General features: G+C 39.2%; 1 protein-coding gene across 3 annotated transcripts in view; it reads left to right on the forward strand.

Moving 5' to 3' along the window:
• The window catches only part of LOC140205768 (activator of 90 kDa heat shock protein ATPase homolog 1-like), a 42,724-nt gene extending 20,139 nt beyond the window's left edge, over positions 1-22,585 (forward strand). For 2 of the 3 annotated variants that reach the window (XM_072273415.1, XM_072273424.1), the window contains 6 exons: positions 666-783; positions 6,004-6,092; positions 8,996-9,124; positions 11,941-12,042; positions 15,421-15,472; positions 16,173-22,585. In XM_072273415.1, the coding sequence (XP_072129516.1) occupies positions 666-783; positions 6,004-6,092; positions 8,996-9,124; positions 11,941-12,042; positions 15,421-15,472; positions 16,173-16,345 (663 nt within the window). In that variant the 3' untranslated portion in view covers positions 16,346-22,585. Of the gene's footprint in view, positions 1-653; positions 784-6,003; positions 6,093-8,995; positions 9,125-11,940; positions 12,043-15,420; positions 15,473-16,172 lie in introns of all 3 variants that reach the window. The other variant, XM_072273406.1, reaches the window with a different exon arrangement.
• Positions 22,586-23,020: the final 435 nt, after the last annotated feature.

The following is a 23,020-nucleotide window of genomic DNA, read 5'->3' on the forward strand; positions in this document are numbered from 1 at the left end:
AATGTGTGGTTATTTGGGTAACTCAACCAGTCTGGCTATTCTCCTTTCGCCTCTCGTTAACAAGGCTTTTCGCCCACAGAACTGCCACTGACTGGATGTTTCTTTGTTTTTCTCATCAATCTCTGTAAACTCTAGAGGCATATGTGATGAAAGTCCCAGGATTTCAAGAGTTCCTGAGATGCTCAAACCACATTGTCTGGCAACATCAATCATTCCATGGCCAAAGTCACTTTGAAAGTCAGAATGAATTTCTTTCCCCCATTCTGATGTTTGGTCTGAACAACTGATCCTTTTGACCATGTCTGCATGCTTTTATGCATTGAGTTGCTGCAAGGTGACTGGCTGATTAGATGTTTGCATTAATGAGCAGGTGTACCTAATAAAGTGGCCACTATGTGTATGCCCATAATAGTGAACTTAATGTCCTTCTGTCACACTAATCACATGATTCTATGCCATAGTTCTTTCCTCACTTAGTAATATTAAGTTTTATAACTAGGAGATTAATACTGCATAACCTCAAATTAATCTGTTAATTCTATTATAAGAGCAGAAAAAGTGTTTGAAAAGTGATATCAGTAAGTATGTGTGCTTAAATTATTGGAAGATTTTGGCCTTTTTGTAACTTGATAATATATGGAATGTAACTACAGCACTTCTTCCAGGTTATTGTTGCCCTGGTAAAGGATGAACCTGAGACAAAACTGTTGGATCTGATGAAAACCGATGGTGCAGATCAGATCAGGAAGGCACTTGCTAACTATGTTGACACACTGAAATTAGGTGAGTAGGGTTAAGCATTTGATAATGAAAATCTTTTCAAGTGAAAGGATAACCAGTAAATGAATACTGACAGATCTAAGCATTCTGCCTCAAATTGCATTATTTGGCTATCAGTATTCTGGATATTTTTAGCAATATGTTTGGAACGTTTATTGGTTTATAACTGCTGATATATGCAATTTATTGTACTTTTTATGTGAAGTAATTGTTTAAGGTGGTAGATTATAATTGGTCCGACTGCCAAATCTCAGGTTTCCTAACACAGGTTGCAGGGCACTTTTAAATTTAGCACTTCCAACGCAAGTTCTGAAGTGGATTGTGCATGCAGTTGTAGAGTAATGGTCAGCGAGGATAGATTGCTGTTGATAATTCAGAATGTTTGCTTTTTGGCACTTAAAATTGGGACTTGTTGCTTTGGTTTCTAAAAGTAGTAATTGTTCTAAGTTCATTTGAAATATTTCAACTCACATTGAAATATACTAGTTTGTTATTGTCACATGTACTGAGAAAGGCGAAAAGCCTTGCTTTGCATGCCTTGCAGGCAGATCATTCCATACAAGGTAGTAAAAATGAAAATACATTATAGTCTCTGCAGATAGATTCAAGGTAGATTGGGAGATCAAATGTTCATCTTTTAGTGTGCAAGAGGTCCGTTCAAGAGTTTGATAACGATGGAATTCAAGCTGTCCCTGTGCTTTCAAGCTTTTTTACTTCTGCCAGGAGGGAAAGGAGAGAACTGGCATAACAGGGCTCCTAATGTTGGCTCCATTCTCAAGAAAATAGGAAGTGTAAACAGTCAATGGAGGGGAGACTGGTTTGATGGACTGGGCTGTGTTCACTGTTCTTCAAATAAACCGGTTGCCAGGTACAATTTCCAGTCACTGGGTTTTTTGCTCCTTGAATGACCACTCGGGCACCCAACCAGTTTGAAATTTATAATCATTGATAATGGTCTATGCTGAAGATGGTACTTCAATTGGTTTAAAAGATTGAGGCCATGTGCATATAATATACTAGGAAAATAATTCTTTCCAATTTGAAGCTCCAAACATAAACTTGTATGGTCCAATCTGATTTATGAAAGAACTGAGGAGATTATTTGGGCAGCATAAGTAACACAACTGTTCTTTAACTTTACTGTGGATCCATCCAGCTTTTTTGCAGCCCTTATTTAATTGGCAGATAGAATTTGGGGTAGTGGTAAAGGTGCCTTACTCTGACTGGGAGATCTGTGACCAGTGGTGTTTGGGCCTCTTATAGATAAATGATCCTGACTGATATGTAGGTGGCTGACTAGTAATTTTACAAATATGAACATTGGCACATTTATGCATGGAGAGGAAGGTTAGCAAAGGATACATCAGGATATAATAAGTTAGAAAAATGAATGGGGAAATAAATGACAGATGGGTTTGTCTGTCATTTCTCCAATCTGGACAAGTGGTGTGCTGCACTTTGGGAGGTCAAATGTAAGAGGAAAGTATGTAGTAAATGTTAGGACCTTAGGAGCATTGATCTACAGGACTACCTTTGGGTGCAAAACAAACACTCCCTGAAAGTGGCAACATGGATAGAAGGCATAGAGCATACTTGCCTTTTCTGCATTAAGCATAAAAGTCAGGAAGCCCTTTGCAGCTGTATGAAGCTTTGATTAGGCCACATTCAGGAGTATTGTGTGCGGATTTGGGTGCCAGGATGCTGAGGCGTTCACCGGGATGTTACCTTGGTTAGGGAATGTTAACTATAGGGTTGGACAAACTTAGAATGTTTTATCTGAAGCATCAGGAACTGTGAGATGATCTGATAGACGTACATAAAATTAGGTAGATAGTCTGTCTTTCTCAGGGTGGAAATGTCAACTGTTAGAAGGCATAGTTCTAAGGTGGGAAAGTTTTAAATAAAATTTACTAGGCAAGTTTGTTCTTTTAATACAGTGGTGAGTGCTTAAAACATGCTGCCAGGGAGCTGAAGGAAACGGGTATGATAACGAAGTTTAAAAGGCATTTAAACTTAAGCTGATGCCTGAACAAGCAGGGAATGAGTTAGGAGTTAAAGGGCAAAAATTTAGGGGTAACATGAGGGGGAACTTCTTTACTCAGAGAGTGGTAGCTGTGTGGAATGAGCTTCCAGCAGAAGTAGTTGAGGCAGGTTTGATGTTGTAATTTAAAGTTAAATTGGATAGATATATGGACAGGAAAGGAATGGAGGGTTATGGGCTGAGTGCAGGTCAGTGAGATTAGGTGAGAGTAAGAGTTCGGCACAGACTAGAAGGGCCGAGATGGTATGTTTCCGTGCTGTAATTGTTATATGGAATGGGAGGATTTAGACTATGTGCAGGCAAATGGCATTACCGTAAATTCTGGTGTATGAGATTCGGAACCTGGAAATTTTGTGAACCAGTACCTGCTAAGAAAATAGGCCTACACATTATAGAGCATTATAAGCAAATTCTTAATAAATAAATAAGGGAGGGAAATTTTGGATTAGGTTCCCAATGGTAAAGAATCCTCTGAAATGTAACCCCTGTGAAACCATTTAGCACCCATCGTAATCTCGTTAAAACGTAACGGGGTGGCGGGATTAGTATGTGTACTCAGTATTGAGTTTGCAACCACCATGTACAAAAGAATAAAATGAATGCGATTATGATGCTGGTTTCAAGCTGAAGCTTGTTGATTTTGCTAAAGGAATGAATAATTCTGCAGCTGCTAAGAAGCTTAGTGTAAACGAGAAACAAATGAGAGAGTGGAGAAAGGCAGAGGACATGCTGAGGGAAACGTCAAAGACGAAATGTGCAAACCGCGGGAAAACATGCCAGTGGCCAGAACTGGAAGAAAAAGTTTTGAAGCGGGTGAATCACCAGTGATCGTCTGGATACATTATTACCAGAGAAATGATTCGAGTTCAAGCGTTGAAATGGGCCGAAAAACTCCGTGAGGTCAGCAAAAATTTCAAAGCTACGCAAAGTTGGTGCACCCGATTTATGAATAGACATGATCTTGTGTTGAGACAAAAAACAGAAATTGTTAAGAAGTTGCTGAGCGACCTTGAGAATAAGATTACGGCCTTCCAATTGTTTGTAATCCAGCATCGAAAGGCACATTCTTACCCGCTGTCACTGATTGGTAACATGTACGAAACACCAGTGCTCTTTGACAGTGTGGTTGCCATCAAAATCAATCAGAAGGGGGAGAAAACAGTCCTTGTCAAAACAACTGGACATGAGAAGCAACTTTTTACTGTCGTGTTAACGTGTATGGCTGATGGGACCAAACTACCACCGATGGTGATTTTTAAGAGGAAAACATTCCCAAAGAAAGAAAAATACCCGCGGGATGTTGTTTACGTTCAAGAATGCGGCTGGATGGACGAAGCGGGTTGCTTGAAGTGGGTCAAAGAGGTGTAGCGTCAACATCCCGAAGGTTTCAGGAAGGAAAAGTCGCTACTTTTGTGGGGCGTTTTCAAAGCGCACTTGTCAGGTGAGACAAAAGCAGCATTGAAAGCTGAAAACATGGACATTGCAGTCATTCCCGGTGGTTTGACACCTGTGCTCCAGCCACTAGGTGTGAGTTTAAACAAACCATTCAAAGAATTCATGTGTCGACAGTGGAACGAATGGATGATGTCTGGAAATCAGTCATTCACTCCAGCGGGAAATATGAGGGCCACATCTCTAGCTACAGTTTGCGAGTGGGTAGTGCAGTCATGGGAGGAAATGAAGGCCGAGTGCATTGTGAAGGCCTTCAAGAAGTGCAGCACCAGCAATGCTTTGGATGGCACTGAAGATCATTTGCTTTGGGAAGAAGATGGTGATTTGGCAGCCAGTAAGCTGCAAATGATGACATCAAAGCAGAAATTGATAATCCTTATGATGATATGGTGACTGCTGAAGAATGGGACACAATTTTCAGAGTCAGATAATGAGAGAGTTTCAAGCTCTGAACGTTTGACGACAGCAGTGTGTACAAGTAAATTGAGAAACAGAATGTGTTCTGTAGATCTTTTCTTTTGTGTAGATTTCATAAGCATTTGTATTTTCTTTTGTATTTGACTCAAAAACAGCCACTAAATACAAACAACAGGAATTCTGCAGATGCTGGAAATTCAAGCAACACACATCAAAGTTGCTGGTGAACGCAGCAGGTCAGGTAGCATCTCTAGGAAGAGGTACAGTCGACGTTTCAGGCCGAGACCCTTCGTCAGGACGTAAATACAACCTGTCTTCCGTGTATTCATTTTTCCAAAGTGTTGGCACCCTCTGTATAAGCTGACCCCCCCCCCCCCCAAATTCTAGGACCAAAATTTAGGGCCAAATTCTCGGTTTATACACCAGAATTTACGGTGCTTTAATTCGGCGTCATGGTTGGCATAGACATTGTGGTTTGAACCTGACCTTGGCTGTTATCTGTGTGAAGTTTGCCCATTCACTCTCTGACACATGGGTGTTCCCCAGATGATCTGCTTTCTTAGCATTCTAAAGGCATGCTTGGTAAACTACTGTAATCTACCTCCTGTGTCGGTAAATGGCAGATGATTTTGAGTAGATCATTAGCTGACTGGTATATTTCAGTAGTTTGTATGTAAATAAGTAGGGAGGAATGGCATTGAGAATCTCAAGTCTAACTGAATGGCTTCATGACAGGATAATTTAAGATAATTCACCCTTATTGATTAAAGAGGAATATCCTGCAAAGTTGATGCCCAACCTGATTTGATTTCTCCAATGAAGATGTTATACTTTGAGCGCCAGACACTAGATCAGAAGGAGTGACAGAATCAGAATGAGGTTTATTATCACTGATGTATGTCATGAAACTTGTTTTGTGGCAGCAGTACATTGCAAAACATGAAAATATAAGGTTTTTTAAAAAAATAGTGCAAAAGAGGGATAATGAGATAGTCTTCCTGGACTGTTCAGAGATCTGGTAATGGGAAAGAAACTGTCTAAAACATTGGTCTTCAGGCTCATGTACCCAGTGTGTAAATCCTTTTTCAAGAGGGAGGAGATGTATTCATTAGTTGCTTTTGTCATGGTTTTGGTCTTAAGTTATGTAGAGCTGCTTTCATCCACACTTTTATATGTCATCTTGTATGGCTTGTCATATAATCTTGGAGTTTGGAGTTGAAGTAATTCCTGTAAAATACTCTGCTTCTGTGTTCTCAATACCATAGTAGTTAATAAGGTTTGTGCACAAATTTGATGTTACTTTCATATTTCAGAATTTACTCAAGGAATGATACTGCCAACAGTTAATGGAGTTCAGAAGGAACAGACACAGTCTAAACCCAAGATTGATCTCCAGACCAAGGTAATGAAACATTAACTGTTATTTATCAGCTCCAATTTCAAGTTTTGATGTACCATACTTGCTGTGCCACAGGAGTGCAGTTTGCTTGAACAGGTGGCTAGAATTGAGTCTTATTAAAACACCACATGTTGAAATTGAATGGCATTGTGTACAATACAAAAGCTGACCTGGTCCATAATAAATTTCCTAACTCTAGAGCTCCCACTTGATGATATTATTGAGATTTAAGCTGAATGCCTTGTGGTTGGTTTTAATAGTTAGCCAAAGCAATGTTTTATTTCTGATGCATTGTAATACTTTCTGCCAGATACGCCTATGGTGTCAAGATTCTTCACTGAGGGTGAAGTTCTTTATTGAATCAATTCTGATGGCAGGATCAGTCTTGGATGCCTTTGAGCTATAAGGTATTTCGGCCCAAGTTGATTAGAGACTGAAGGACTCCTCAAGCCTATCCATGGCTATGCTCCTTAAATCTTAATTTATCCAACATTTAGAATTATTAATCTGTAATGGCCCCTAGAATGGGTTCCTCTTCCTCCCCTATTAACTGCTTTTATTGTATTTTAAGTGGTGATTTTTGTTCTCCCTGGAGCATGATGTCGTAATAAGCAGGTATGCTACGAGCTCACCAACCACTATCACTACATGCCTGAACTTGTCAGTCCTGGCCGGGTGGACAGGAAATGAACAGTTGAGGTCTCAGAGCAGCAGAACTTTTGAATGATGTTCATTAAGCAAAATCATCAATGCTCCTGGTCTTTCTAGTAACTATCATGCTTTTTCTGAAACTGGTTTTCCTTAAACGGCTAATAAGTGGGTAGAGGGGAGGGAGATAGAGCAACTATTAAAGTTTTCTGTTTGCTAAGATAAATACAGTGCCTATAAGAAGTATTCACTCTCCTTGGAAGTTTTCATGTACTTAGTAGATGCACTTTGACGGCAATTACAGCCTTGAGTCTGTGTGGATAGGTCTCTACCAGATTTGCACATCTAGACACTGCAATTTTTCCCCATTCTTTACAAAACTGCTCAAGCTCTGTCAGATTATATGGGGATATTGGGTGAACAGCCCTTTTCAAGCCCAGCCACACATTCTCAATTGAATTGAGGTCCAGACTCTTGACTTGGCCACTCCAGGACATTAACTTTGTTTTTAAGCCTTGCCTGTGTAGCTTTTGCCCCGACACAGTCTCACCAGCAGTTGGACATTCCAGATGCAGATGTATTTTTACTGCAATCAATTGAAACACCATGTCTGTACATGCTGATCTCCATTTAACTAATCATGACTTCTGAAACCAATTGGCTGCACCAGTGATGATTTGGTCTGTCATTTTAAAGGGGGTGAATACTTGTGCAATCAATTACTGTTTTATTTTTGTAATTAATTTTAATCACTTTATAGAGATCTCTTTTCACTTTGACATGAAAAAGTCTTTTTTCTGTTGATCAGTGTCAAAAAAGCCAAATTATCCACTGCGATTAAATGTTGTAAAACATGAGAACTTCCAAGGTGGGTGAATACTTTTTATAGACACTGTATCTTTTGTTCTCCCTACCATTGAAATAATGGATCTACAGATGGTGTACAGGTATAATCTATTGCAGGATCAGAGAATAGGTTCCCCAGCACAAAGATTTGGGAATCTCAGCAAACTGAATTGAATGAAGTCCAACTTGGAAATAGATGAAGTAATTTGGGACTTGGTGCACAAACACTTCTGGCATTGCACAGCACAAATATCAACTAATGAAGCTGCAACCATAAATTGTGTAATTGTGTTTAAATTATGTATTTGGAATTGATTAATTCTCCCATTTCTCGTATCTGTATCACCTTCCCAACTCCAACCCCAACACAAGCTGTAAAATTTGCACTGTTATGAACAGTGGCAACAATTTTTTAAACCGACACTACTGCCACAGCTGACATAACTGAATGGTTTTCCCTAGTGAAAGTTACTAATTGTCATTTTGACCCAAACTACTTCAGAATGTGCTAGTGATGGTTGTGGGAATGGGAACAGTTATGACTTTTGCAGTTGATATTTTTTTTGGTACAGTTCTACAGAGTAAAACTGATCATCCAGCATCCCAACTGTTTGGAAATCTTGCTCATCCAGCATCTGGCTCATTCTAATCTGAAGCATGAAGTGTTGTCCAGTTTGCAAACAGGGTGTATAGACAAAGTTGGATTGGGGTTAGGAACGTGGGTGGGTTTGCAGCCAGAATCTGAAGTGCATTAATAGATTCTGCTCTTGTTTTTTTTTAAGTTCTATACTATGTATAATATTTATTGAAAGGTGAAATTAGGGATTGTGTCCAAATCCAGGAAATTTGCAAGTCTGGCATTGCCAAAGGCCTAGAGTTGCTGGGTAATTGGAGCTTTACTGAACTATAAATAGTTTCATGCTCTACTACTGATTTTATTTGCATTGATTCATTTAACTAGAAAATGATACATTTTACACATTGTTTAATTGGTCTGGTGGAAGGGAAACACAGGGCAGTGAGTGATATTTCCATTTAAATGAACATTTCATTTCTGTAAGTGTGTTTTTTAAATTCTGCTTTCTCTTATGGAAGCTGTGATGCCAGATAGTCCCAGAATCTTGTGGCTAATTATAGCAGGGTTTTGGGAGAAAGTTAGCTGTAAAATAGTACTAATTGCCCGGTGTAACTAAATCTAAGATTTTAAACAGGATATACCGCTCAACTTGTGCTTGAGTCACAGGTTGTAATTGTTCAGCAACCAAACCTTTTAGTCAAAAGTTTACTTTGTGCATTTATTATGTTCATTATATTATTTACTAACTGGGGTAGGGCTGTCCAGTCTGCTGCTTTGTGTAGTTTGAAACCTGGAGTTCTTCTTCCCTCCACACCATACTGTTCTAATTTTTCAGATTGCTACATCTCAGTTACCTTCCCAGACTAAATCTGTTGGGGTGAAGATTCCAACCTGCAAAATTAACTTAAAAGATGAATTTATGACATCACCAGAAGAGCTTTACAAGATATTTATTACAGAAGAGGTAAGTGTCAGTGTGGAGCGTGCTCTTTAAACGTATTTAAACATATTTACGCATGGACGCACACCACACTGCCTTGCTATTGTGCTGGGTCTGCGTACTTCAATGTCTTCCACCCGTTTATTCTAATAATTAAACATGATTTTTAATATGATTGTAACTGCATTGGAGTGCATCATATTCTGATTCATGTTTAGTCTTGGGTTAACTTTGTGGGTAATTAAAAATGGAATGATCTGGTGCCTAAAAAAAAAAACGGGGCAGATTGCTCTTGGTGGGAAAGAGTGAGTTGTTAGGAGTTGACACTCGACAAAATATTGCAGAGCTATTCATTATGTTTCCTGGCAGGTAACATTTTGTAATATTAGCAGTTTTATTTTAGCTAATTTTTGTAAGTTTGATTTTGACGCACCAAATAAACAGCCTTGCACTAAAGTGCTAAGTGACTTTGTTCTTTGGTCAAAAACCTTCGTATCCGTAACAGTCAGCTAGCAATTTAACTGGGTGGAAACAAATGACATAGTTTGCCCTTGTGTGCCACCAGGGAATGTCACATGAAAAATCTGAGTGACAGTAAGGTCTGCTTGCTGTTTTGCCAAGAACTATTGAGTACTCGCTTGAATCTCTACCCTTTCTGCCACTGCCTTCCTGTCACTGAACTATTTTTATAGGACAATGCAGTATGCCCAGTGGAGGTGGTGGAGTGTAATTAAGCCTGTGCTGGGAAGAAGCTGAAGTTAGTTTGTTGATCCTTCCACTGAATTTGCATTATTTTGCAGAGAATGAGTTGTGGTATCCATGCAGTTCTTGAAGGTCTCTACTGTAGGGCATCAAAAACATAAAGGGGGCTGGGGAAGGTGGAATCACTGCTTTGGACAGTTTTTTGTGTCAGGTTTGAGGACTTTATCTTCAAACATAGCTTGTGGTCGATTCAGGCAAAAGGTATGTTGGTGTAAGGAAGGCAAGCTTGGTTACTTTATTCCATGGTCTCACCATAAACCTCTTCTGTTGGAGAATAGTGTTGTTTACCAGTGGTAGGTTGGTGGAAGACATTTTGGCTTGCTGAGTTTTGAATGCAAGTCCAATCCTCCTGCTTCACTAAATGAGTCAATGGTGGCTTGGCACTCTGGTTCCAACTATAGCGCTGAGCATTGTCTACATACTGCAGCTGGGTTATTAGGGTTGGGATCTTTTTGTCCTTGTGGGAAACACCTAGTCACCACATTAGTACTGAAAGTTAGTTCCATCTTTGGAGTTCAGGGCTGATGCTTGGGTTTAGAGCTAGGTTCAGCAGTGTTGGGTCAGTTATATATAGTGTTGGCGAGGCCACATTCTAACTACTATATACAATACTGATCTTTAAGGCTATAAATGCATTGGGAGCAGATCTGAGGTTTTTTTTTTAGCCTGGTATCTGGAATAAATGGTAAGGCCTTCAAATGGAACAAATTACACCTGTCTGCTGGAGTTTAGAAGTAAGGCAATTGAAACAAGATCTTGAAGGGTCTTGACAGGGTGGAAGTGGAGAATGTTTCCTGCAAGACTAGGGATCATTTAAGAATAAAGGATTCTCAACTTTAAGACTGTTAAAGTGACTTTTTTTGAGTCATGAGTCTTGGAACTACTTCCCTCCCACCCAACCAAAATTGTGGTGATAGTATTTTAGAGGTAGATTAAGTTGAAGGGTTGCTAGGAGTACACCGGAGTATGGAGTTGAGCTTGCAGTCAGATTGGCCATGATCTTATTAAATGGCAAATGGGGGTGGGGCACTGAGTTACACACCACTTTCCTAATTAATGTTTTTAATACAATGACACCAGCTTTGTACTCAAGCTTGAATAAGTAATACTGGATCCCCTCTATATACAAATCAGAGGCATAGGTTGGCATAAGGCCCTAACTGCTCAATGATCACATTTTATCTGAAATGGCCTACTTATTCCTGCTATCCTTGCTCTAATATGGGCTTAGAATTATGTAGCACATTATCTGAAAATCCAAGTATACTACTGTTGTCTGCCTCAACATTCCAACAGATTTATCAAAGTTCTTGCTTTCACTGATTATCTGCCCAATCCTATTTCCATTTGTCCTGATCCTAAAACTTCTACCATCCAGAATTGGCATGCTGAATGATCTATAGTTTCCAGTTTCTCTCTAAGTACTGGGATTACATTGGCTGCTTTCCCATCTATATTAAATGCTCTAGAATATGTAGAACAATTGTATTTTGTAAGTGTAGGAGCCTTGAAGGCATTTTTCTTTGGGTTTTCGTTTACTTAATTTCCTACAAGATTTCTTGATACCACCTTCAGTCAAATGCTGCCTTGATGTTGGATGGATATGACAATTGAATTGAAATAAGGTAACAAAGAATTTAGCTCCAGTCATCTGAGAATAGACTAATTTGGTTGGGGGGGGGGGATTCTTTATGAAAATTAGTCTTCCTCTAGCATGCTTGCTAATTTGGACTGTCTGAATAATTTGTCCTCAAAATTGCAATCTGGAGGTGAAGAGTAATCCTCATAATAGATCTATAAGGCTATCTTCATAGTGTAATAATTTGGTCTTGATTGGAATTGGTTCTTGAGTTAGAAGTTAAGGTTAATTTATGATCAACAGTTAATTTTTAAAAATAATCTTTTAAGGATCCTCTGGCTTAGAACATTAAGGGAGGTTTTTTCTCTTGCTGAAGGCTGGCTTGGTTATTTGCATGAAAGTAATATAGTTTCTAATTGTGATTTGAGAAAAGAGATTTGCCTCAAACAAAAGAATTGGTTTATTCTCGGAACTATATTGACTGTCTTCTAATTTTTAGCTTGTCCAGGCTTTCACACATGCATCAGCTGCTGTCGAGGCTACCAAGGGAGGAAAATTTCGATTGCTTGATGGGAGTGTCAGTGGAGAATTTTTGGAACTGGTGAATATGAATTTTATATTGCTTTTACAAGTTGCAATTTTCCAACAATGCTGCTGAGATCAGAATCTGAACCACTTGTGCATCCTTAGTCTTGCCCAAATCACATAAGCAGTTTGGTAAGGATAGTACTATGTATTTTGTAAGGGGAAGGCACAAAGAATTACTGAATATTTTCCAAGGTCATGTTACAGCAAAAGGTTTGCAGAAGTGGCTTGAATAAACCAAAAGACAAACTCTAATTATCTAGATCTACAAATCTATAGAACAGAATAAACACTAAAATACTGACCTAAGTGTGTAGGGGCCCCTCTCATGGTGAAATACCTTCTTCTGTCCTGCTGACCCATAGCACTGCTCACTGTTGATGAGGCCTCCAAGAATGACACTCAGATCCCCAACCACTCTACTTTAAAAGCCATTGCACTGATATGAAATGCGTAAGTAAATGAAGCATCAGCTTGAAGCACTGAACCAGAACCAATTATTACTTATCGCCACACTTAACAGGTCCCACCTCTAAATTCATTTAACTTCCATGTTCCCATGCTATATTCCCACAGTGTAATCAAGGCTCCTGCAGCTAGTTCTGTTGTATTCAGGGCCACTGTGTTGAGACATTCAACAAGCGCAAAGATTACAATAGTTATGTAGTAAATTTAAGCTTTTTTCATTGGCACTTTCAAAAAAATTACCCCATATAAATGTTTTTTCCAATTTGCTTAATTTGCCAGCCAGCTGTTCAGTATATTTCCAGACTTCAAAGATGAGTTGACCTTCAAAACTTGGGAGGCCATTTGGTCCATGTACTTGCCACCAAATCTTCCATTTGGCACTTCATTCATTGCCCTTAAGCTTGTTGCTCTTCAAATATAGACCCAAGTGCAGTTTAATTGAATTGACTTTATACATTCTTCACATAAGTTAGGACTAAAAATTTTTCCACTGTCTTCATCTGAATGTAGAATGTGCAAATTATAATTTGTAATAAATAGTATGTACTGCAAGTTGTACAACAGAACAGACAAGATAGGTTAGAAGTACAATTGTCAGTGTGAATTAATCAATCTGATGGCCTGGTGGAAGAAGCTATCCTGGAGCTTGTTGATCCTGGCTTTAACACTGTAGTACAGTTTCTAGGATGGTAGCAGTTGGAACAGTTTGTGGCTGGAGGGACTCGGGTCCCTAATGAATCTTCGGGCCCTTTTTACGCACCTGTCATAGATGCACTGGGCTGTCTGCACCACTGTTTGCAGAGTCCTATGATTGAGGGAAGTACAGTTCCCATACCAGGAAGGATGCTCTCAATTGTCCCCCTGTAGAAAGTCCTTAAGCTTTGGGGACTCATGCCAAACTTCAACTGTCAGAGGTGAAAGAGGTGCTGTTATGCTTTTTTTCCCACCACACAGCTGGTGTGTACAGACCAAATGACATCCTCGGTGGTGTGTATACCCACTCAACCCCAGATCCATTGATGTCAATAAGGGTGAGCCTGTCTCCGTTCCTCCTATAGTCCACGACCAGCTCCTTTGTTTTTGCGACATTGAAGAGAGGTTATTTTCTTGGTACCATTATGTCAGGGCGATGATGACCTCTCTGTAGGCTGCCTTATTATTTGAGGGGAGGCCAATTAATGTATCATCAGCAAATTTAATGAGCAGATTGGGGCTGTGGGTGGCGACACAGTCATGGGTATACAGGATGGGGCTCAGGACCCAGCCCTGGGGGCTCCTCTGTTGAGGGGCAGAGGTAAGGGTGCCCACTGTTACCACCTGCTGGTAATCTGACAGGAAGTCCATGATCCAGCTGCACAAGCAGGGTGAAGGCCGAGGTCTCTGTGCTTCTTGTCAAGCCTGGAGGGAATTATGGTGTTGAATGCTGAACTAGCCCAAGAACAGCATTCTCATATAAGTATTCCTCCTCACCAGGTGTGTAGAGCTGTGTCTATTGTGTCATCTGTCATTGTTGTATCAGTAGGCAAATTGTAGGGGATCCAATGTAGGTGGTGGCATGCTTCAGATGTAGTCCTTGCCCAGCCTCTCAAAGCATTTGCATATTATTGAGGTGAGCGCATTGTTCAGATATGTTACCTTGATCTTTTTACGTGCAGGGACAATGATGAATGTTTTGAAGCAGGAGGGCACCCTACACTGGGAGAGGGAGAGATTAAAAATGTCTGCAAACACACCTGCCAGTTGTGCCACTCACACTCTTGAGTACATGCCCCGAGATGTTCACTCGTTGGAAACACTTGTGTACCTCAGCCTCAGATGACCAAGGTGTAGGTTGCATCGCCAGTTCTCCTCGGAGGCTCAGTGCTGGTGACATCAAACAGGGTGTAAAAAGGATTTAGCTCATCTGGGAGAGAGGCAGCGATGTTGGCAGCACCACTGCATTTAGCTTTGAAGTCTGCGATGTAAGCTGCAGGTGATGTTGGTAGAGAATTGTCTGGATTTTGACCCTGTATTGTTTCGCTGCCTTGATGACGTTGCGCAGATCGTAGCTCTGGAGGGGACTCTTCCATATGCATTACTTTAAATATGCAACTAGACCTTTCTATTTGCTTCACAATTCCTATCTATTTCCCATTTTAAAACACTTGTCTAACTTCAGGGGATTATCTTCCAAAGAAAATCCTTGACTCATTCAGTTCTGCAGAGAACATGTACATCACAATACAGTTTTGGCCTACTGTTGTGATGACCTTTTAACCAAAGATCATTCTAATACTTTTCTCAGTTATAATTTTACAGTCCTGGCAATATGCCATAAATCTCATCCGTCTGCATATTTTGTATTTATCTGAACAGCACGCAGTCCTCGAGCTGGGATCTGACTAGTGTTGTATCCACCACTAGAACCAACCTTTTGCATTCTGCAACCTGCATAAGGAGAGGATGTAAAAGTGATTAATTGGGGTGTTGCCCAGATAGGAGGGTTTTAATTATGGAAGAAAGTAGATAGGTTGGGTTTGTTTTGCCTAGAGTGAAGGCAGCTGATGAGTGACAGACTTGTATGAATAGGACAGATGCCCACATCTGGCTTATCAAAACAAGGATAGGTTTAAGATGGGAGGAGGGAGCTTTAAAAGGAATTTGAGGAGAAATTTATTTTGACATCTATACTTTGCTGGTGAAGGAGGTGGTGGTCTAAGATACATTTAGACCTCAAGTAGACAAGATGTAGACAAAAATTGACCTAACTTGGACATATGGGATTCGTGTAGATAAGAAAACAGGTTAAGAATATGGTGGACCAAAGGTCTTATTTCTACACTATATAACTCTATATCAATAGCAAACACATTTTGAACAGTGTGGGGTTGGAAGAGGGGTAGTGGTATGAAAATATTTAACCTATCAGTTTAATTTTGCTTGCTAGGTTTCTGACCAACGGATTATTATGAAATGGAGGTACAAGTCATGGCCAGCAGGTAGGTCTCTCTTTACATCGTGTTGAATGTAAACAAGTGTAGAGAATGTACGTACTAAAAAATTAAAAACCAAGCTTTATTTGTTCTTTGCTACACTATCTGCAGCCATATAAAGTTGCAATTCCATTGGATATTAAAAGGAAAAAAATCACTTTAGATTGCCTTTTTAATTTTTCTAATGCTTTATCAAAGGTATTCTCCCTCAGCCCTTTCCCTTTCACCAATGAACTTCCTAGCTCTTCACCCCTGTTCCAATTTCACCTCCCAACTAGTACTACTTCCCCTTGTCCTTTTCAGTCTTGATGAAGTGCCTTGGTACAAAATGTTGACTGTTTATTCTTTTCCATGGATGCTGCCTGGCTTGCTGAGTTCTTCCAGCATTGTGTGTTGCTGGGGGATTGTTGTATACTAGAACACTTGAGCTTGGGATTCATGTGATTAATTCAGCAGCATCAATGTCAGAAGTGAAGGAACCAGACCTGTCAGATACCTAAGCACCATCTGATGCTGGGAAAATATGTGCATTGAATCAGTTTTGTGTGCAATACATGTTTAGTTTTAATATTTGACACAAAGCATTTTACTACTTTTTCCACTGATTTGTGCATCAACATGAATGAGTTCATATTTCGTGTCTTAGTTGACTAAAATGCAGCTACTATTATCTTGAATAATTTAATTGCCACTGGATTGCTTTCAGAACACTATGCGACTATCAAGTTGACGTTTTTGGGCAAGAACGATGGAACAGAACTTCAAGTGGAATGTAGAGGTGTTCCATTAGGTGAGGAAGATCAGACAAAAGCAGGATGGCAGCGTTATTACTTTAATGGAATTAAGCAGACTTTTGGATACAATGTACGACTGGTCTAATGGGATAGTTTCTCAAACCCATATCTAACTTATGACTACAGAAAAGCTTTAGACCTTTGTTCATTTCACTTCTTTGTCATCCTTGTTTACGGTCAAGCCAGCCTGCAACTGAGGCTTTTAAGCATCCATCAAACAGTGGTATGTTTTTCAGCTGCTAAATTCTCATTCAGTAAAAGTCTTGGAATAATTTGGAAACTGGCCCTGTGCTGTGAAATTTCAAATTGTATTTAAACTTCCCCCTTGCACACTAGTGTGAAATGCCAGTTCTGAGTCTTGAATGGTAACAGTATTTTGCTGTAAAATTTTAGGTCTATGAGGAAATGACTATTCTTGAACCAGATTTTTAGAGCAAGAAATTTCCCCAATTACACTTTCATTCCCTGAAATATTTCATTTTTGTATCTGTGCAGCGGAAATAAGAAATGCTATTCTGATTTAACTGAATATGCAATGTGCCAGTGAATGGAGCAAATAAAAGCAGAAACCAAAATAATAGTTCCAAGTTTGTTTTCTGTTGCATTTGTATGGTGTAGCATTTTGGTGAGACCACTGCTAAGAAATTGTACAAAACGGGTTGCTGTCTTCAACTAAAAATGACCATAACACAAAAATTGCGTTGTCCTAAAGGACAAGTAAAACTTGCATTAGTGATCATAGGAGAAGAATGGAATTTTCCTTTGCAAATTCTGATGGCAGTGGAAAGGCTCCAGAACTGGATGCGTGCCATTTTCTTTAATCTATTTTGCACAAAATTACTGGACTTTAGCCCTATAGTGGCAGAATCAGAACAACTATGCCCTTAATCTTTGGCAAGATCAGGTTTATTTTAACAGCATTAGAGTGGAAATGAGATTTACAATTTTATCTGGTAGGAACAAATGCACACTGAAGGACAAGTGGGTATTTTTTAAAAAACATGGGATTGAGTTCTCACTATTTAAATTGTTCTGGCAGATTACAGTCAGCTTGTAATTGTTATCTCCTAAAATCTTGCCTTAGTTCAAGTGGAATCTAATTTGAACAAAATGAGCAACTATTTAAAGCTGTCCTAAAACTTGTTCAAGACCAGTGCATAGTAGATGAGATTTATAATTTTCTAGTGGTGAAGCCATGGCATTTAAAGTAGTAAAATTGAGGGAAATAAAGAATGGGACTTTTGTAAGGAGCAAATGTTGGTAATAGTTCAGTTGGGCAGCCCTATTTTGAGAATTGTCCAGTCACTGACAATTTCCAGCTCAAGATCCTATTTACTGTCATCTGGCTCAAGTTCTCAATATCAAACATTTGCTTTGTCAGAACATTTCACTTAGTACCATTGCAAATAAACAGCTGAGCTGCTTAAACTGCATGGTAGGCATCTTGTGTATCCTGCCTTTGTGCAACTACATTTTAAGCTTGATCTGTTTTGTAGTTTGGGACACTGGACTGGCATACGAGTTAAACATTGTACCCAGTGACTGTATTTGTATCAGAACAAGTGCTGCAGGCTGGTTGTCTATTCCCATGTACATTACACTGTCACAAGTTGCTTTATTAAATACAATTTCTACTTAACCTTTGTGTACTTTTGTTTCAATGAATGTCTTTAATTGATGAAATGTAGGCACCCAGGCAATGTTAACTGAATGATTCTTAATGCAAATGCTTAAGTTTCTGTTTGTATATTTAAAAAAAAGTGAAGTGAGGATTACTGGTGTTGCTATTTATGCCAAATTGCTAATATTGAATTAATTAATTCAATTCTCAGTAATCTGGACATTTTAAATACACCATCTGCTACAATTTTAAATTACTTAAGGATATTCTCAAAGCAGCTGGGGGGGGGGAATGCTATACTTCCCCTTTCTCTTTGAAATTTCATCCATGACCACTTTTGTGAGTGGCAGTCTAGTATGTTTTTCACTCTTAAGAAAAGAAGGCAGCAGCAGAAAGGAAATGGTAGACCAGTTAGTCTGACCTCAGTGGTTGGGAAGATGTTGGAGTCATTGTTGAGGATGGGGTTATGGAGTACTTGGTGACACAAGATGAGGAAACCATTCTGAGTTTGTCCAAAGGGGAAATCTTGCCTGACACCTGTCGGAATCCTTTGAGGACATTACAACTGGGATAGATAAAGGGGATGCAGTGGCTGTTGTATATTTGGTCTTTCAGAAGGCCTTTGACAAGGTGCCACAGAGAAGGCTGCTTACCACATTAAGAGCCCATGGCATTACAGGAAAGTTACTGGTATGGTTAGAGCAGTGGTAGGGGACAGCAAATAGGAATAGAAGGATCCTTTTCTGGTTGGCTGTTAGTGACTAGTGGTGTTTCACAGGGTCGGTGTTGGGACTGCTTTTTGTGCTGTATATCAATGATTTAAATGATGGAATAGATGACTTTGTTGCAAAGTTTGCAGATGATACAAAAATTGGTGGAGGGGCAGGTAGTGTTGAGAAACCAGGTAGGCTGCAGAAGGACTTGAAACAGATTAGGAGAATGGACAAGAGTGGCAAATGAAATAGTGTTGGTAAATGCATGGTCATGACCTTTGATCATTGAAATATATGTGCAGACTATTTTCTAAACAGGGAGAAAATCCAAAAGTCTGAGATACAAAGAAAGTTAGGAGTTTTTGTGCAGAACACCCTAAAGGTTAACTTGCAGGTAAGGCAGTGGCAATAAAGGTAAATGCAATGTTAGTATTCATTTCAAGAGGTCTAGAATACAAGAGCAAGGATGTGATGCTGAGGCTTTATAAGGCATTGGTAAGGCCTTACCTTGAGTATTGTGGACAGTTTTGGGCTCCTATCTAAGAAAAGATGTGAACCTCCTCCGAACCATCTTTCAAGCCGACACAAGAATGAGTCCAGGAATAAAAGATTCATCATAAGAGGAATGTTTGATAACTCTGGGTCTTTACGTGCTGGAATTTAGGGTGATGGGATGGGGAGGGAAGGATCTCATTGAAACATTGAAATGTTTCAAATATTGAAAGACCCAGACAGAGTCGATATGGAAAGGATGTTACCTATGGTGGGAGAGTCTAGGACAAGAGGGCACAGCCTCAGGATAGAGGGCATCCATTAGGCAGAGGGTGGTGAATGTTACCACAAGCAACTGTGGAGGCCAGGTCAGTGTGTGTATTTAAGGCAGAGATTGGTGAGTTCTTGATTGGACACAGCATCAAAGGTTTATGGGGGAGAAGGCCACCTCACCCATAATAGTGGCTGCACTTCCAATCTTAGTCATCACTGGAACCTACAAAAATCAGAATGGAAACAAATATCTTAAGTGCTGAGGGGTTGCCTAAACTAGTAGAATTGGACAGTGACCAAAGCAAGCATATGTGTAATGTTATTGCAATAGAAAGTGCTAACACTAGGCAAGTCTTCAAGGTGACATACATTTCAAACACAGTTAATTCTAACATCTTTTCAAAGCTTGGAATTTTACATTCCCTTACTTCAGTGTTTGTGCATGAATTGCATGAGGTTTAGTTGCAGGTACCACAGGTTATCAAGAAGGCAAATAGAATGTTGGCCTTCATTGCTAAAGGGATTGATTTTAAAAGCAGAGTTATGTAACAACTATACAGGGTATTGGTGAGGCAGCACCTGGAGTACTGTATGCAGTTCTGCTTTCTACTTCAAAATCCTGGCTTTAGAGATGGTGCAGAGGTTTACTAAGTTAATTCTGAAGATGAGGGTTAACCTGCAGTGTGCGAGAGTCACCTGGGACTACACGCATGAATTCAGAAAATGAGGAGATCTTACAGAAACATTTAAAATGATAGAAGCAAGTTGATACCATTAAGCAAGGGGTCTGTGGACAGCAGGCTGGGAACCCCTAAATTAGGTGATAGCCTCAAGGTTCAGGGGAATAGATTTAAGTCAGATGAGAACTCTTCCCAGGGAGTAGTAAATCAGTGGAGCCTTATTTAATATATTTTAGACAATTAAAGATTTTTTTTTTGAAGAGTAAGGGAATTGAGTTATGGGGAAAAGGCAAATAAATGAATTACCCGGACATTTAATTATGCAAAATAGGCTGCTCCACTTAGACATTCAAGATTAACTTTGGCATATTGAGTTACAAAAGATGCTGCATGATTTCTTTAAAATAGGACTGCCTCAAGCCATTGTTTTTGATAGCAAGTGGTTGTAGTATAGTCAGCAATTCAACTTCAAGCATAAGTATGCCAAATAAAGACAAATGGAGCAATTTAAGGCAGTTAAATTTGAGAGTACCAACTTCAAAGAAATTTAGATGTTTTCACAAATTGACATACAGAACTAGTTGTTTAAGCAAGTTCAGTTAGTTTACATTGCTAGTTTTACTTTGTTTCAAAACACCAACTTAACACAGATTTTCTATAATTGTCAATACTTTACTGTTTTTAAATATTTTAATGAAACCCAATAGAAATCTTTCTAATGCACACTTAGTATGGGAAACAATAGAGCCAATGTTTTTTTTTACTATTTACTTATAGATGTAATTTACTGCAGTTGCTGCTAGTACCTACATTCACAAAGAATGCAGATGCTGGAAATCTGGAGCACCACAAAAATGGAGGAACTTAGCAGATAGCATCTATGGAGGGAAATTGACAGTCACAGTTCACGGGGTTTCATTTCTTCCCAATCCTGCTGAAGGGTCTTGACCTTAAACATCAACTGTTATTTGCCTCCACAGCTATTGCCTGGCCTGTTGAGTTCCTCCAGCATTGTGTTGCTGTTGGTACCTCAATGCCTCCTTTTAAAAATCAGTAAACCTGCTGAACATTTTCTTTTAAATTCTAATGCTGCCTGTTAAATTCAAAATCATTTATCACTCATATCATCCAGTCCTTCTGCGGGTGTTTTGATATGAACTTGCCTCAAAGTAAAAATATGAATGAAATTCAATCCATGATAACATTAGTATGGAGTTAATTTTGAAAATCCTCAAATCTGTAACAGCATGGAGTTTATTGGCTCTTATTTACCCAGAATGGCCAAGAGGCAAAAGCACATAGCTGTTGTTAACAAGTTTCTCAACCACCTATTAGAATGGAATCATACTATCGCCCTCTGTATATTTTTATACCAGTGAAATGAAACAAAGGAGTGTGGATCAGACAATATCAGACTTAGCACCTTTAGATCTAAACAGAATCATGCTTGATGCTGTACTTTAAGGTAATAAGTAAATGACAAAATAGAACAAAATGCAAATTTGTGTTTTTTCTTGTTTTGTATGGGAGAACAGAAATACCAAATGTATTGCTTTTTTCATGTTTCCATTAAAACCATGTTATATTAAAGCAATAAATGATGTAAACTGGTGAAATTTACCTACCTTAATGTATGTACTGATGCAGAAGTGGAAACCTTGTACAATTTTGCCAAACTCATAAATACAGAGGCAGTGAAGAATCATCACAACTCATACTAACACCTATCAGAAGGGCAAGTGGTAGAAGTGTCAATTGTTCATACCAATGCTATGTAAAGGGATACTTAATGAAAAGATTGCAACAAGGTTCATCTTACAACTCCCCAAAACATTACTGGATAATAGGTAACCCTGTTCACTGCCACAGCACTCACCAGCTTTAAAATAAAACAAACAATTAAAATTGAGCAAGATTTTCCACTTGCAGTTCCTTCCCTTCAGAATAAGAAAGCATGCTTTGGGTATTACAACACTAAAATGTCAAAAGCCAAAATTATTTTCTCGCCGAAACGTAAAACATTCTAGTCAATAGAAACTAGAATTGAACAGTCGAGACCAAGTCAAAAAAACTGAACTCAATGGGTCAAGCAGTTTGAAAGGGAAGGGAATTGTTGATGTTTGGGGTTGAGACCTTACATCAGGATCAAGAGTGGTGAAGGAAGTAGTAGAAAGAGCTGGAGGTAAAAGATGGCCCAGTAGTTGAAGACTGAGAATGAAAGATGGTAGGGGACAGAAGGGATTGAGTTGGTGGTAGGTGGATAGTAGGTTGATGAAGCTCAGCAATACAAAGCAAATGCTGAAATCTGATAAACATGAACCAACCAAGTATGAATTCTCACTTAAAAGCAAAGCTTTTTCTAGGTATGTATGCGGAGTATAGATCAGTATGCAACTTTTGACAAGTTAAACTTTGTATTACAACATGCTGTGGAATACTATCATGTTAGCTGTTCTCTTTCATGGATGCTTCTTGACTAGCTGAATGTATCATTTTTCTGTCTGGATTTTTGTTTTTGAAAATAAAATATCACTTTTTTGAAAATATTATCTTAGTTTGAATGGGACTCTAGAATTTATAGGCATTATTCTGAAGGATGCCGCAGCTGCCAGAGTTCCAGAAAAGTGGTCATTTCATTGTATAAAATTCAACTGGTAATCTCTCATGCCAGACATGTTCTGTAATGTTTCTGTGAAAAGTCTGTGATAAAGGACATTTGGAATAACACTGGAATTCTACAGCACAAGATGTCTCCAACTTCTGTGGTCCTTCTCTGCTTCCAATCAAAGTGGACAGTGGCTTAGAATGACCATCTCGGTGGCTGTAATTTCCTCTATTAAACTCGAACAAACTGGGAGCAAATTTTTCTGTTCACTGCCTCACCCTACATCTTTGTCCTTCAACCAATTTGTCAGAAATAAGCAGAGAAAAAGGGGTCTCAGCAACCAGACATCAACCAATCCAGTGTGGTTGGGGGATGG

This window comes from Mobula birostris, chromosome 1 (assembly GCF_030028105.1).
Source record: "Mobula birostris isolate sMobBir1 chromosome 1, sMobBir1.hap1, whole genome shotgun sequence".
NCBI classification, from domain to species: Eukaryota; Metazoa; Chordata; class Chondrichthyes; order Myliobatiformes; family Myliobatidae; genus Mobula; species Mobula birostris.